Below are 15844 nucleotides of genomic sequence, written 5' to 3'. Positions count from 1 at the left end.
GGCTAAGACAATACCTATTATGCTTGCAGCACGAAATAGAAATGACCATGACCATCTTTGGTCATAAGTCACTGTAAAGTCAGCAGATCGAAAGCACAGCCCCCTATATCTCGAGAAGAGTCCTATAGGTAACACCCCGCGGAGTCAGTTGACGGACCCGCATGCTCCGCGAGTCCAACCAGTTGACCGTGATTACTTTACTCTTCACTCTAAGCTCATGAGGACAACGTAACTACGGCAGGTCCAGGTTTCTTCGTAAAATTGGATTATCTTAAATCGTGAAGCGGTGTGGTGTTTCTTTGGATCAGTGTGCCCGCTTCTCTTTCTTTTGGTTCTTTCCGCTAAGCTAAACAGTAGCTTAGCAGCCTATGTCGTTGGTTAAGAGAAGGGTGTAAAAGGATTGAGACGTTGCGCTGGACTTTACAAACTTGATTAGCCCAGCGACGAACCCTTTCAAGATGAAGCCTTTGAAGCACCCAATCGACCCGGAATTCTGTCAAAAAGCTGCGCGCTACTCCATTCGAATCTGCGAGGAAATGAGTAAGCGTTCCACACTGCTGTCCAAAGAGGAAGCGCCCGAGAAGATTCAGGTGGCGGTGTTCGATCGGGACGAAATTCTGCCTCATTTGGGGGATCTATTAGGGAAAGGAGGCTTCAACTCGGTTTACGAATTGACACAAATCAAGCTACAAAACGATGTTGATGAACGCAGTCTACAAGGAATTTTTCGCAAGAATCTGGCGAACTCTTCGGATAAATTGGCGGTCAAGTTTTTGTCCGACGATGCTATGCAGAATAGTGAAGAATTTTGCAACGGTGCTGCCGATTTACTAATGGAGGCCAAATACCTGACCGCATTAGCCGCGCATCCGCATCCTGCGCTGATCCAGTTGCACGGAGTGGCGAGAGCGGGTCCCAACGGTTTCTCTAATCCAGAGCGCGCTGGATTTTTCCTGGTAATCGATCGTTTGTATGATACGCTGGATCGCCGGATTGATGTTTGGCGGGAGCTAGAATATCGAAAAGCAGCGTCTGGAAGCGAGGTAGCAAACCGGGCTGTCATGGGTTTATTCCTACAGCGTCTTATGGTTGCGCAGGACATTGCTTCCGCGATTCGGTACGCACGCTGACGGGAATCCCTGTGTCAAGCTTGGCTGGTTGATGTTACTCAATATTGCCTCTCTTAATTACAGGCATCTGCATCGACTTTCCATTGTATTTCGAGACTTGAAGCCTGATAACATTGGTTTCGACTACGATGGGCGTGTCAAGCTATTCGATTTTGGCCTGGCCAAGGAATTAGATCCACGCCAAAAGACTGAACAGGGTCTTTACAACATGTCAGGAGGGACTGGGTCACGCCGATTTATGGCCCCCGAAGTAGCGTTATCAGAATCTTACACCGTATCCGCCGATATCTACTCCTTCAGTATTTTATTCTGGGAGATTCTAACGTACGAAAAGGCCTTCGGACGCTTGTCGTCGGAAGAGCATCGGGAAAAGGTGATCAAACAGGGCGATCGACCACCCCTTGATCGACGTTGGAGTCATGCACTGGTGCAACTTTTGGAAAGCTGCTGGGATCGTGATCCTTTTGGTCGACCCAAGGCCAGAGACTTATACAAGGGCATTCGGGAGGAGATCCACGACCTGTACGATACCGAGTTTCAAGGTGGCAAGACTCATATACCGCGGCAACTTAACGATAGTTTCCGTAACCTTTCTCATTGAAATGAGGAAAGTTGTCCCCGGACTTAAGCTGGAATTTAGTAGTGCGGATATATTCTAGTTCATAATGGACAGTCGGGATTGCTTTACAACTGGGTAGAGTGCATGTTACGGACTCCAATGGGAAGCGGGAGACCGTTTCCCCTAATTAGGACAAAATCATCGAAACAGGGATCTATTCTGATTGTGTCGTGTCAGAAGCGTCGTATCCGGAAATCTTAAAAGGAATGAAGAATCCGATTAGACGAGAATCGTACTGTCATCGTGCCAACCACATCATCGTCATACGTGTCGTCGAAAAAGACGATACGGTTGTTGTTTGGCTGGCAGAATTTTCATTGATGCTGCGTTTCTGTCAATCGGCACGATCGTTCTAACAGCAACTTCTCTGTATTCTCTATTCCAGTGGTAGTCCACCTGATTGCCATTGCTTCAATAATAAAGTAGATATTAGCAGAAATGATGGTTGCCGGCCACTGCTCACTCCTAATCGGTTGTCTGCTGATGGCCTCTGCGGTCGCCTTTGCACCTTCCAACCCGCGCAGATTATCGCAGACAGTCTCGTCCCAGTCACAACTGCGAGCCGCTCCTGACGATGTAGACTTTATGGCGTCTTTGCGCACCCGGATGGACGAAGTCGGTGACCGAGACACCAAATTACCCCTAGTAGTCCTGGATAGTATGTTGCCCCGTCAGGTCCTCAAGATTTCCGTCAGCAATCCGGTCTTTATGGAACTCATTCGAACACGGCTTGTGGAAGAAAATCCGTGTTTCGGAATGCTTGGTATGGCACGGCTTCAAACGGGGGAGCAGGTGCATTTACGGTCCGGTGTTGAAGTCCAGATCGTAGGCAAACCGAAAGTACTGGACGACGGCATCAAACTTCAGCTACAAGCAACCCGGCGATTCCGGATTGACGGGGATGTAGAAAACGCCAAAGAAGGCTGGACGGAAGGTCGTGTACGGTTTCTCGATAGTGTCGAGGAAGAGGCCAAGGAAGAAGAGACGGATGGAATAATGTTGGCGAGAGCAATGTCCAAGGCACGAAAACTGGAGCCTCTCGTGGACCAATGGATCGAACTAGCGAGGGAAAGTGAACGACAGCCGGGGCAAATCGATCAACTGTTATTGGATCTTGGCGACATTCCGGACGATGATGAACCATCCGAACGAGCTTTCTGGGTCGGAGCATTGATCAATCCTATTCCCGCTATGGGTGTAGCCTTGGAAATCAGACCTGCACTTCTGACAGCTCAAACCGCCGATCAAAGAGCAGATATAGCCCTGAGAGGTATCCAGAACTCCATTCAGCACATGAATGGTTCGAAGAAGCTTTTCTGAGGACCAATTCAAACAAATGTAACGGCAACATCGATTTACGATTCCATTTCAGTCAAGATGTTTGTTTCGTGAAATGTGTGTACCTACGGCGTCGATATAAAAGTGTTGGTGCTTACTATTTTTAGTGGTGCTTTCATTCACTTTAAGACGAAATTAAAAACTTTCTAGCTTTTAAATTTGAAAATATCGTAATAAATTGGTAAATATCGTCTGTTCTGTCCTACGTCTTTGACAAGGAAATTCATTTTCCGCGAGATCGTGCGATCATCACTCTGGTCGCTGGATATTGCTCGCTAGCTGTTAACAAAAACCATTTTTGCAACACTGTTAGTAGCGCTACCATGGCGAGCTGGACAGCCCTTTGCAAACGTTTATCGTCCTTGTCACTGAAACCTTTACAAGCGCACAGGAAATGTCTACCATTCGCACGACCACTTTTTGTCATACCGCAGCGAAATGCGACGCTGGCTGTATCTGATTGCTGGCACCGTCGCAGTACACCAACCACACACGAAGTATCCCGAACACTAATCCACTACTTTTCCACGCAAATCCAACCGGAGCAGAAATCTTACACCGCCCCGCAAGTTGTGCGATCCGAAGATGGTCGTCAATTCGCGGCGTTCGATATGCGCAAGCATCCCAAACTCAAACCCTCCATCGTGCGTCGGCGGCTCAATAAGATGCGCACCTACGAGGGCGCGGAAAAAAATATACGCCATTCGCCTTGGCGCTTGAATTTAGTATGCCAGCTTGCCGCCGGCTTGCCACTGCAGGAAGCCTTGACGCAGTTAGAGTTTTGCAAAAAGGGAAAGGCCCCGCTGGTACAAGAAGTTCTGAAGCGAACTTCCAATCTCGCCAGTATTCGTCACGGATTGCAGATTAGTCAGCTAGAAGTCGCGGAGTGCTTTGCGACTAAAGGTGTTCCACTAAAACGCATCAGAATCATGGGACGAGGACGATCCGGTAAAATGGAACGAAAACATTCTCACATGCGTGTCATTCTTCGAGAGATAGACTTTAAGCTTCGCATCTATCAAGCTCCCACTGTGGGTCAAAAGAAAAAATGGTTTTTGCTCCAGCAGGAAGCGGATAGGGACGGTAGGCGAGCGCAAGCTGAACGCGAAGAACTCAGACGCCTTGAAAAGCAAGCGAAAGAAGCAATGAAAAATCAAACCTAATCACTATGGTCTAGATTCTATGCTGGATACAATAAAATTGGTCTGTCCCGTAACTCAATGATTATTTTATCAGAGTTCGGACACTATATTGATGCAGCTTTTATCCCGTACATCTTAGTAAAGTCAAAGTCTACCTTACACTGTAGACCTGTGGTATTCCTCAGAGAGTAGCTGCCCTTGCTCGACGTAAAAGTGTACCCTTGATATACAGCTGTTGCTCTTGCAGAATCTCGTTTTTGTCTCAGCGATTGAAGTCCTTGACGGCAGGTGCGGGCTACGGAGAATAAAAGGTGATTCCCAGTGACATCCCTGTTCAATTTAGAAGTTCGGCCATCTTTCTCTGGCTTTCACCAAAGTCTGATTAATTTTCAGCGCGCTGTAGATCTTCACTCCAGTATATATCTAGCGATGAATGCGAATGAGATAGGCAAGCGGAGAGAGTCGGTCGTTTGCATTTTCAAAGGCGCTAACTGTAAATGGACAGTATAGGTTCTAGGAAAACTTTCCTTGTTTAACGATTTAGTTTGATCAGCAGCTGTAAATGGAGTTCTAACAGCCACAGACAAAATGCGAAATATATTTTCCTTGTTTGACTATTTCGTTTGCGCTGCAACGGCTCCAATGCGATTTCGAACTTCCTCCTGGTCTCCCAAATAATGTCCTGATAACGGCGCAATCGCATCCTTGTGCGGAATAGGTTTGAGTTCTTCGTCCAGCTCGTAAACGAGCGGAACGCCTGTCGGAATATTCAGACCGGTGATATCTTCGGGGGAAATATTGTCCAAGTGCTTGACCAAGGCCCGGAGTGTGTTCCCGTGAGCCGCAATGAGAATTTTTGTGCCCGATTTGATTTCGGGAACTAGCGTATCTTCCCACCAGCTCATAAAGCGCTCTTCCGTCAGCTTCAACGACTCGGCCTTTGGCAAGTCTTCTTTCGGCACATCCTTGTACATGGGATCGTTGCCGGGAAAGTACTCCGAATCTTCATCAATATCTGGTGGTGGAATATCGTACGACCGCCGCCACTCCAACACCTGATCCTTACCGTGTTTATCGACAGTTTCCTGCTTGTTTAGGCCCTGTAAGGCTCCGTAGTGACGTTCGTTCAGTCGCCAATTATTAGTAATGGGGAGGTACATGAGATCCATTTCTTCGAGCACAATCCATAGCGTTTTGATCGCTCTTTTTAAAGTAGAGGTGTAGGCCTTGTCAAAGTGATAGCCCCCCTCTCGCAAAAGCTGTCCTCCTTTGTGGGCTTCCTCTTCACCGGCCTCGCTCAAGGGGCAGTCAACCCAACTAAGTATCAGTGAACAAAATGGCAAGAAAATTGTTAATTAGAATTGGAAGCACGAAGGCTTGATTAGACATGGAGCTGATGCACGGTAGAGAAACATACCCAGTGAATCGATTTTCCTTGTTCCAAGTCGACTCTCCGTGACGAACCAACACTAGCGTGTACTTCATACACAGCGCTGACGACGAAGCATCTGTTGGTGGAGATAGGGATAGGATTCTGGTTTTAAGAAAGAGAATGAGGAAGAGGCAGACAAATTTGAGAGTTTAGTGGGCTTCGTTACAGCTCTCCATCTCTGATACAGCCACAATACACGCTGATTCACTGTTGATACACATTGGCCAAGAAATACGACGCCCTTCGAGGTTGAGAACTCCTGGGATCGGAATCGTATCTTTGACGTTCATCGCAACGTACCGACTGTTCGTCGCCGCCGTGCGGCCCCAAAAGGTACTCTGGTGCGTAAAGGCCGAAGCCACTGTCCAAGACAGTGCCAATACCAGCGATCGTAACATCATGATGAAAAGTTTGTGGAGATGTGAGTCCGACAAGATTTTGACAGTGGAAGTCAGAGAGAGATGTGGAGCCTGCCTGTCCTGCCGTACGAGAGGATCGGAGAATCTAAAGATTTCGAAATGGATCATCGGAGTTGCCGTCTGTCGTGATTCGTCGCACATCGTCTCATTCTGTGACACACAATATCAAGATTACATATGTCGTATCCATCTAATCAGACGTCGCAGAGATGGCGAAGACACCCGGTCCTCCTCCGATTTTATTGCCTTGCTTATCTTCGATGACAAATTTCCATAATATTGCATTTCACGCTAACAGTTACGGAGAACGGAGGCAGCCAGACTGGAACAGACCGATTCTAGAGCTAGCTTGCATGAGAAGAAACAGCTTGCTTTCAAATTCACTCAAATATTTTGCTTTGCAAAGGAAATGATTCTACCCTCTCTCGCATGCTAATCAAACCTCAGAGAAGTAAGTTCATCTAGGTGAAGACCGGGTTGAAAGCCCAGCTAGTACACGCCGTACATTTGCTGCTGAGGACTGAAATGGACGATGAGGATCACAGCGAGTTTCAAGGGTTATACGAATTTTGCTGTTGACAGAGAACAAGTTGTGATTGTAATTTACAGTTAAGCGCAAAGCTGACTGTAGCGAGTCCACTAGTAAAATCATATACACGTAACATTGTGAATTATACTTCCCTGCACTTAATTTACTTGAGGATAGCAACCAATGCTGGCATGACTGCGTATCCCATAGCTTGCGAGACGCTCATGCTTAACGACTTTGTAGCGACCACAGTAGCACCCAAATACACCGCCAACGCCCCCAGACGATTAAGTAGGCCACGTTCCGTTTCAGATCCGTTTTGCATCCATTCGACCTTCGGTTTCACAAGACGAACGATCGAGAGTCGACTAGGCAACCACCACGCAAGAAGAAACAAAACGGAGCTAATCTGCTTTCCCACGACCGCCTGTCGACCTAAAACGTGAGCAAACACGGCATCGAAGAGGAACATTCCATACAATATCCCCGAAATCCTAGCTGCTGCATCAAATTGATTCGTAAACGAACGAAACTTTTTCGGAACAACATCGTTGAGAATCTCGTTGAGCACCAATGGCAAGCAGGCCATGAACGCGATGAGCACGAGATCTCCTGGATAGCTCGAAACGACAGATGAGATTGAGCTAGAGGGAATTCCAGGCAAAGTAGGAATTAGCTTTCCGGCCAAGTTGTGCGGGCTGGGAAGACCGCTCATGATAGTGCTAGATGAGTGAATTTCGTTAGAGATCTTGGGCAAGTTGATCGTTCGGTGATGATAAGGAGCAAAGGAATGAACGCTGACAAAGAGGGATGAAATCAAAGCGAAATTGCAGAGAAGCTTTGTCATGCTTTACAGCACTATGTAGAAATATAAGAGCTCATTATGAACCACCTTATAGCGGTAAGAGAAGTGAGGAGTTTGAACGTCGTCTCTGATACTCTTGGAGGAGCGGCGATTTCCATATATTGACACCAAATAATATTGAAGACAATTCAATTCGAACGCTAGATATCGGATCGACTCCTTTTATTGCGGTTTCCTTCCGAAATTTGAAGCGCGAAAAAGCTAAAAATGATCGAGCAAGCTCGGCGAATATACGTACAACCTACCACAGGTTCAAGCGCTACCTTAAGTACGGTAGGTAGGTGGGTAGGTAGGTAAGTTGACAGTGAGGTGCAAAAGTAAAATCATGTCTCGAACCCCAGAATTGTTGAAGCCATTTAGGTGTGTAAGATTAAGTCCCGTCATCTCTTTATCCAACAATATCGGTTGAAGCCGTCACTTGGTCACCAAGGTAGGTGTTGCGACTAGTCAGCGCAAGGTATGCGCTACCTCCAGGATTGGGTGTTCGTAGTGCTTTAGCTAAATTTACCTTTCACTTCAGCTCCAAATCCGCTTGATCTATTCTTCAAGTTTACTGTTATTGAAGCTTGGGTGGATAATAATATGTTCCAATAAATTTTTACCACGGACATGTGCCTTGCTTGCGAGCTGCTACGAACTAAAAAGACGATGAGACCTTGCTTATTCGAATACATGTAGCTGAAATTCAGCCTTTGGCGGTCGTTACAAAGGTTTGATTCGGATCAAGTTGCGCTTTCCGTTTGACTTATGAATATTGCGTGTCTTGTTGTCAAGGGCCATCGAAACAACTTCAGTCGGAATCATAGAATCTTCCATGGCGTCAATTTGAAACGACTTTGAAGTTTGCATACTCATGGAAAACTGATCAGGCGGCATCACATAATCGTCTGACACTGAGCTCTCACTAGGAGCATTTGTTGCCATAATTGTCGGCAAAAGCGAAAGTTGGATCGTAGGGACAACTGTAGGAGATGCCAGAGTGATCGTCGGTGAAGGAGAGGGGGGAAATCCAACGGGGAGTGACGGCGTCTCCGAGGGCATATCCGAAGGTTGGTCCGAAGGATGGTCAGAAGGAGCATCACTGGGAAAGTCACTCTCAATGTTTCCTTGCGGAGCATCTTCCTGCAAAGCCCGCAGCATCAATTGCGCCTTGGCCTGGGGTGATGCCGACAGCGCTGCCAGCGTCATGAGCACGAGGTTCACACGATTCTTCCACATTAGAGATGGGGAAAGATGAGACTTTTCTTCTTTGCAAAAACAATGAGTACATCAGGCAGAAGTACAAAATGCGCAATCCTGTTTCCCAAAATTGTCTGAAACAGATTTCCGACATTGGAGTCGGAACCTATTCCGATTGCTGCTGTGTATATCGTAGTGCGAACAGCGAGACCACAAAAGGTGCGGTTTGTGTGTTACGACACACAATAAAACCTGGACGCGTTTTGCTGAGTAAACGGAGTAACACCGAGATACAACGCTAATCAACTCCCTTTGGAACTTTTGCGGTCTTGCTATCTGCAGCACGGCACACCCAACAGCAAATACTTAAGCATCGACATAGTCTTTCAAAGGCTGTCAACCTCTTTTACTAGATCCTCGTAGTCATCTTTCTCCGATTGACATTTTGCCGGAGTTGGCTCAATGTTCCGTCGAGACTTTAGCAAATGCGAGGGCAGGAACGAGATCACGTCGTGGTCAACTTTGATCTTCTTTTTCGGTGGGATTCCGTCCACTGGTTTTGCCGAGGGATACGAATCGACCACAGAAAGTTCGTTAGATACAGTAACTTCATTGTTAGTGTCATAGGGGTCATTCACAGGATAAGTGAAACCGTCGCTGCAACCTTCTACTGGGTAGGCAACTTCCGCCATGGAATCGTCCACGGGGTATGGCACATTATACATGCTATCATCAATCGAATGTCGAGTCATTTTATCGTTGTCGTCGACAGCGTACAGTGGAGTGTCCGCCATATTTGTCCTGGGAGCAGGTGGTGGAGAAAACACGGGGAGGTGGCCTTGCGTGCTCTCGTTTGCCAAAAAGTCTTCCTTCGACCTTAGCTTTTCTGCTCGCAATGCAACAATCCGATCTTGAATCGACGACTCCTGTGCTAATTTGTCATCGTCTGCATTAACTAAATTCGATTCGCTATTGCTCGGCTCTAATTGCTCGTGAGCCGAGGCACGCTCCTCCGGAGTCTCTGTTCGTAGTGTCGCAAAATGTGGTTGCACGAAACAATTCGGAGGCTCGTCGGCTTTCTGGCGTGCATGAGAATCGAGCGATGGATCTTTGGTTTCGTTACGCAGATTGTCTTGACGTAACTGCGCTATGCGATCTTGTACTGAAGAGTCATTGCTCTGAAGTGCCGCGATTCGGTCTTGTACTGATTGTTGTGGAAGCTCTTTCGACAAAGCAGTAGTCTGCAGTTCCGTTCGCAACGAATCAGGCAAGACGTCGTGAAAGGCTTTGGTTTTGGACAAAGTCTTCCACTTGTTGCTCGCAGAAGGCCGTAGCTTTGTTACTAGTGGAAAGAAGCCAGCCTGGACCCACTGTGCGATTTGAGGCTTCGGAAATGGACCTTGAACGTTACCTGTTGAGTCTTTGTAATACCAGGACGTATCTTCAACCACGGTCACACCTTCCAAACTTCCAATACCGGAAACTTGCTCATACTGAATTTCTTCTTTAGATGCCCATATGTCAGCGGTTAGCAATTTTTTCTTGCTGCGTCCAACAGCCGCTGATGGTGGGGGTAACGAGGGTAGCTCGGTTGGAATCACCTTTGCCTTCGGTGGCGACACTGGTAATGGTGGTGGTGGTGGCGGAAGGGTCTGTTGTTCTAAATTGCTTGCTGATTGTACATAGAATCTCTCTTTGGAGGCGGGGGCGGCAACTGCTGACATCGGGGCGGAGGTTGGCTCGATCGCGGGGGAGGCGATGGCGGTCTTTCCGGCTCACCCGGAACACCGGCTTCTTCCAGATTCATCGTGACGCCTCCACCCCGACGGTGATATAACCGCGGCTTACCAGGTGGAGGCGCTCCGAAGGGATTCATAATAGGGTCGTAATAAATGCTCACGGCGGGCTTGTCGAGCGGCTGGAAGGTCGTCGTTTGGGCTGGGATTGGTTTCGCAGCGGGTTTGGGCTGTTTTTCTTGCTGCTCTTTCACGAGCTTGAGTTCTTTCCGCAATCGATCCAACTTGGATTTGACAGGATGCGGCATGACGTCTTCACTTTTAAACTGCTTGGTGAGTTTGTAGATTTCGTCTTGGACATCTTTGACGGACTTTTCCGCGAGGACCCGTGCGTCCCTCGCGGCGATGCGGACTTCTTTGTTCTTTTGCAGTTCCTTTTTTCGCTTTTTGCGGTGCCAATCCGAAACGCCCCCGCCACCGCTGCCATCCTTTCCCATGCTGGTTGATATAGACCGACAAGCAACAATCGAATCACTAATAAGGAAGAGGCAAGCTTGCAAAGTCTACTGGATTCCTTTGACGAATAGACGTCATGCTCGACAGTTACATGAACACTGTAATGGGAAGTTGAAAGGGCCCTACCCTACCAAAACCATCCTACCTACTTTACTTGCCAGGGTTCGAAATCGACGGTATGTATCATGTACGGCATAGTGGAATCTGGAATTTCAGGTCAAAGTTCACGTAGTTTGACTAAAGTCAATACCCCGCCGCTGCCGAAGTGTGACGTCATAGTGCGGAACGCGACGATAAATTCTGCTACTCAGGAAGACCATCCGAACTACAACGAAGACAAACAGGCCAATGTCAAGAGTTGGAAGAGCTCAGTGTCACTACGGAGAGAGGCTATACATACAGTGAAATCAGAGTTCGGTGTATACAGGAAATCCTACAACGCATCATGAGAACTGCAGATAGCAGATCATTCGTTTCGCTGGTGACGCCAATACTTTTGCATGCGCTGCTGACAGTGAACCCTTCACTGTCAGTCGAGTCGTTTTCCGCTACACCTTTCCATCCAAACCATATAATTCGGGCACCATCAATGGCACCGTCTAGAGTAGAACGTACGAAAACATGTCGTGACGCCAAATCAGCGGACACGAGCGATCTTAATACGCCTATGGAAGACCAGAATAATGACGATGATGAGGAGTTTTCCCTGAAAGCTTTCCAAAAAGCCAAAGCGAAAAAGAAAGCGCCAACAGAAGAACCAGTTGTGGAAGACTTTGATGGCTACGGCCTAAGGGATGCTATTTTGGAAAAATGGGGCGAATGCTACGATGTCGATTTTCAGCGTGTCGATGCGTTAGGCTTTCGCAATGTCTACCTAAACGTTATGCCATTCAAATTGGGGCGAAGGCCCTTTCGGCACGAGACGGAACTCGACTACTTGTGTCACCTACAAGCCGTAGTAGAGATACTGGTCAAATACGGACAACTCGACTACGTTTTGTATCAAATTGCCGATTCAGACAAGAAGCCGATTGCTGGACAGAATCCCATAGTTGCCGTCCCGATTCGACTGGATTTGACCAAGGATCAAGTTGAAACCATTTTGCGGACCACGTAATGGCCCTTCTTTTTCCTAGAGAAGCAAAAACAAGTACGCACGAGTTATTGATCATCTTTACCTTCGTACAGACATGTTTGAGACTACAGGAGCCCGCCTTCACCTTCCACTGCGTCAAGCCATCTTTTGCATTCCGTTTGATTGCCGTCACAAGATCGGACGAATCGAATTCATGTTCTAGAACGAAGATTCCTCTTAGTGTCTCGAGGATCAAGTGGTCAACTTAGGCATGCAGCAGAGGCAAAAATGTCAGCAAGAAGCAGTGCTCACGACTTTGTCGGTTGACTAAAGCAGTTGATACTACGAATAGCCTTTAGCAACTCCAAAATGAGTGCAGCTTTATATAGTCATTTCTTACAATAGCATGGTGAAATTGCTTTTGGTGCCGAATACCTTTGTCAATCAGTTCGACACCATCACCGAAATTCGCGGCGAGATCACTCTCAGGTCGCCTTTCGACTTACGACGTCCCCGTTTGTCTCTTGATTTCCTTGAAAGTTTGTGACTCGGTGAGGCATATCGCTCGAGCTGTCCAACGTTCTGTAAACTGCACAGTGGCATTGGCGGATGTCGCACCCGGTGGCTAAAATTTGTACCAAACGTCGACGCAGATCCTCCTAAAGACCTATGGCTCCGTATCTCACCCCTCTCTTGAATAAAATCTTCTACTCTGCTTTGTTGGGAGAGATCGTCTACTCCCAACGCGGATATTTCGTCGTCTTTGGATCCGGTGGATGTCAGAACAAAAGGTTGGAGTCTTGACGATCGCCTGCTTGCAGACATTTCAATAGGTAAGATCTCCTCCAATTCTTGGTCGGTGGACGTGAAGTCTAGCTTCTGTCGGAGGCCGATTGTCATATCTCTGTCACCGATGGTGGGTAGTCCGATCGGACTTTCGTCGTACTCGACATCTGGGAAGTCATCGTTGGCCACACCTGGAATCTCGTCACTATCCTTCCCCCTCTCATAAGCCAATCCTTGCCTTGAGTCACCTTCAACGTTACTCGGGCTGCTTAAACGAGATGAATGTAGGGTAAACGAAGATTTTGAGGGAACAGAACTGCTCATGTCTACCGTCTTGTCAGGGGCCTCAGAGATCCGGTTGACGAAGAATCTGTCAACGCCTTCTTTAGGCAAGTAGGTTTCGGGAAACTTTGCTCCAGAGGTGGCATAATTCGACAGATTTTCGGTTGTCCTCAAGGAGTCGCGTCGATCAATGGTGTGAGTGCCGTGAGGGGATGATAGAGAGTAAAGATGGGAAGTCGGGTTGTGCGTTGTCGAACACAAAACTTTTTCTGAACGCACGCGAGAATCCTCGCTGCTGGAAGCGTCAAATTCGTTGTCCGGCATACGAGCATTGGCCACACATCCCTGACCCCGAGGCCAGGACTTCTTCCTCATTGCCAATGACAGTGGACTAAACATTTTATTTGTGGACGTCCTGATAAGATTCTGGGCTAGTTTCAATTGTTCCGTATGCTCTTCTAGATGGGCCTCGTGCCCCTTGCTGTTTCGAAGAGAAGAAGTGAGCGGATTTCCGGACACGTATTCACTTTCATGGACTGCTGGGGTCATATGGGAATGCTCTTTTGTGATGTTATGCACGCACACTCCCAATTCAATGGTTTCCACTGCGTCGTTTGTCTTTTTCGGTGTTTCGAAGGAAGGGGAACTTTGCAATCTACAGCTGACTACAGTAAGCCCATCCCTTTTTGATACAGGACTTAATGCGAATTTGCTTTTTCTGGATGCTTGCAAAGAGACAGTGTTTGATGATATGGTCGACGCCCTTCCTCTTGAAGCTTCGTCATGACCTACTGTAGAACTATACAGGCTTGCGCAACTCTTTGCACATGCAGACGGAACGGGTGAAGGAGTATCGCCATAAACCTGTCCATCGTCATCAGGTAGGTGGACAGGACAAGAGAAGGATGTTCCAAAATCCGTGTGGTAATAGTAGGGCCGGTTCTTGGTCTGTGAGACTCCAATCATCCATCCCGGTGGCAAGGGTGGGTGGCGGTACCGCTTTCCATCACGTAAAACAAATATTGGGGCTGGATTAAAATCGTTCGCCTCCTTGGCTGTCCAAAGCTTTGCCGATTGTACCGAAGACTCGTGCGGCGTCGAGTTGCATGCAGCATTAATCGGCTCGGAAGATGGAGAAAACAAGGCTCGTCCGGGCACGGCGCATAGCTTCCCAGTTTGATCTCGTAACGCGTTTCGGGCAGCCAAACGAGTCCAAGTCCGCGGCTCCATCCAGCCGTCAGCTGATTCGAAGCCTTCATGAATGTCGTGCCGAGTGTTCGTGAAAGAGTCCAAGTCAGTCTGATCGGTCAATTCGCTTTGAGCCAAAGATTTATCATCTCCAGCTTGAACTTGTAGCGAGAGTCCCATGAGCCCTTGCGATGGGTCGCTATTAGCCAGCATGGCCTTGACAACGTCCGGATTGTCGACCGGGGTGTCCAAAAAGCGCTGCATTGCCTTGTCCGTCACCTGAGCCTTCAATGCTTTCGTAATGTGTTGCTCCCCATTTTTAGTGGCAACATCAAAGTTTGAGGAACCATTGGTCACCGACTTGCCGACATTGGACTGGAAGGTGGCATTTGGAAGACCTCTACCGTCTCTCAGACGGCTCGTTGTGTGATCTATTGAGCCCCGAGCAAAAGAATGAAGAGCGTGGGAAGTCCCCTTTTGGTAGGGGATAGCCCTGTCGGGAACATTTGGTATGCTTGTTTCGGGAGACGACAGTGACAGAGTCTCATCGTCCGAGGAAAGCTGCATGTCGTCATCCGAGCAGTTGCGAGCCGACGATGATGCGTTCAGTTTTTGAAAGTGAGGCGATTTTGTTTGGCAATGCTGTGGATCCATGACGTGGTGCGAAGATGCGATGGGTATTGGGCGACTTGGATTTGCTGTTGGTAAAGAGGGATTCGGTAAACACGCTTGGATAGCTGCTTTAATAGTGGATATGCCATGAGGACCGTAAGATCCGTTGGAAGACAAGGAGTCTTCTTCCAATATTGTTTCCAGGGTGGAGGTGGACCGGCGCGATTGTCGTTGTGTGTCATCTTTGGACGTTTGCGGATTCGAAGGAATGATCACTCCCGGTCCCTGTGCTTCACGTTTGGGCACATCTGCTCGACTTTGGTCCGCAGGCTGGTTTGACTGCTGAATCCTTGGTGGTGGAGGTTTCTTCAAGGTTCTCTTTGTCTGGCGGGGTACTTTGGAACGCGCCTTGGAGGGACGGCTGGTACGGGATGTGGCTCCCAACGATGCCGTGGACGGAGCCGGGACCGCGGTTGTGGTACGTACCAATCCCTGGGGGTTCGTACAATTGCTGATGCGCGGCGTCTTGGTATCACTACTCCGCACAGGCTGTGGCTTCTTCGGTGGACGCGACAGAAAGTCGTCGTCCTTGTCCAAACGCGGCAACGATGAGGATGTCGAGGAGCTCCGTTGCGAAGGGGAGGATCCCAGCGTATTCGCATGCAGAGGCGAGAAAGCTTTCCGTTTCTTGGTCATTCTTTCAACGCGAGTGTTGCTTTGGGGTATACGACAAATTTTGGAAGACACACGTCTCGCAATTGATCCAAAATTTCGTCAAGGATCACAAAATGCCATGTTTGATATCGTACCCAAAGTCAAAAAAAGGGCTCCTCGAAAGGAGCTTTCATAGAGACCCGGAGTTTTAATGTGGCGCCGAAACTCCAGCATTGCGGCAGAGGGAATAAATACAGCGTCGTAGAACGTAGTATTGTTTCTACACGAAAAGACGCGGTTTTCGTCCTCCCCGTTTGCCTTCACAATATCTAAGTTTGCCGC

At 48.1% G+C, this 15844-nt stretch overlaps 8 protein-coding genes across 8 annotated transcripts; 4 read left to right on the top strand and 4 right to left on the bottom strand.

The window, feature by feature from the left end:
• Nucleotides 1-1338: 1338 nt before the first annotated feature.
• Nucleotides 1339-1638, top strand: PHATRDRAFT_7774 (predicted protein; the record flags this gene model as incomplete). The annotated part of the gene is made up of 1 exon (XM_002185493.1): nucleotides 1339-1638. A coding segment is annotated over one exon (300 nt), but the record flags the coding sequence as incomplete, so codon positions are not given.
• A 447-nt stretch (nucleotides 1639-2085) lies between these two features.
• PHATRDRAFT_50567 (predicted protein) lies at nucleotides 2086-3254 on the top strand. The gene has a single exon (XM_002185492.1). It carries the CDS (start codon nucleotides 2188-2190, stop codon nucleotides 3067-3069), a length of 882 nt encoding a protein of 293 aa, XP_002185528.1. The 5' UTR covers nucleotides 2086-2187; the 3' UTR covers nucleotides 3070-3254.
• A 489-nt stretch (nucleotides 3255-3743) lies between these two features.
• On the top strand, nucleotides 3744-4079 carry PHATRDRAFT_8024 (predicted protein; the record flags this gene model as incomplete). Its single annotated transcript, XM_002185491.1, has 1 exon — nucleotides 3744-4079. A coding segment is annotated over one exon (336 nt), but the record flags the coding sequence as incomplete, so codon positions are not given.
• A 663-nt stretch (nucleotides 4080-4742) lies between these two features.
• PGAM_4 (phosphoglycerate mutase) lies at nucleotides 4743-6063 on the bottom strand. Its single transcript, XM_002185456.1, has 3 exons — nucleotides 5962-6063; nucleotides 5647-5763; nucleotides 4743-5546 (listed from the first exon to the last, which is right to left on the bottom strand). The coding sequence occupies exons 1-3, from the start codon at nucleotides 6060-6062 to the stop codon at nucleotides 4844-4846; spliced, it is 921 nt and encodes a 306-aa protein (XP_002185492.1). The 5' UTR covers nucleotide 6063; the 3' UTR covers nucleotides 4743-4843.
• A 709-nt stretch (nucleotides 6064-6772) lies between these two features.
• Nucleotides 6773-7456, bottom strand: PHATRDRAFT_41548 (predicted protein; the record flags this gene model as incomplete). The annotated part of the gene is made up of 1 exon (XM_002185455.1): nucleotides 6773-7456. One exon carries the CDS (start codon nucleotides 7454-7456, stop codon nucleotides 6773-6775), a length of 684 nt encoding a protein of 227 aa, XP_002185491.1.
• A 590-nt stretch (nucleotides 7457-8046) lies between these two features.
• PHATRDRAFT_50564 (predicted protein) lies at nucleotides 8047-9813 on the bottom strand. Its single transcript, XM_002185454.1, has one exon. It carries the CDS (start codon nucleotides 8690-8692, stop codon nucleotides 8177-8179), a length of 516 nt encoding a protein of 171 aa, XP_002185490.1. The 5' UTR covers nucleotides 8693-9813; the 3' UTR covers nucleotides 8047-8176.
• A 1759-nt stretch (nucleotides 9814-11572) lies between these two features.
• PHATRDRAFT_41545 (predicted protein) lies at nucleotides 11573-12022 on the top strand (the record flags this gene model as incomplete). Its single annotated transcript, XM_002185490.1, has 1 exon — nucleotides 11573-12022. The coding sequence occupies one exon, from the start codon at nucleotides 11573-11575 to the stop codon at nucleotides 12020-12022; it is 450 nt and encodes a 149-aa protein (XP_002185526.1).
• A 402-nt stretch (nucleotides 12023-12424) lies between these two features.
• On the bottom strand, nucleotides 12425-15544 carry PHATRDRAFT_50562 (predicted protein; the record flags this gene model as incomplete). The annotated part of the gene is made up of 1 exon (XM_002185453.1): nucleotides 12425-15544. The coding sequence occupies one exon, from the start codon at nucleotides 15542-15544 to the stop codon at nucleotides 12425-12427; it is 3120 nt and encodes a 1039-aa protein (XP_002185489.1).
• Nucleotides 15545-15844: the final 300 nt, after the last annotated feature.

Source organism: Phaeodactylum tricornutum, chromosome 31 (assembly GCF_000150955.2).
Source record: "Phaeodactylum tricornutum CCAP 1055/1 chromosome 31, whole genome shotgun sequence".
NCBI classification, from domain to species: domain Eukaryota; phylum Bacillariophyta; class Bacillariophyceae; order Surirellales; family Neidiaceae; genus Phaeodactylum; species Phaeodactylum tricornutum.
The sequence above is the reverse complement of the archived record's forward strand: the minus strand, read 5'-3'. Positions and strand labels throughout refer to the sequence as shown.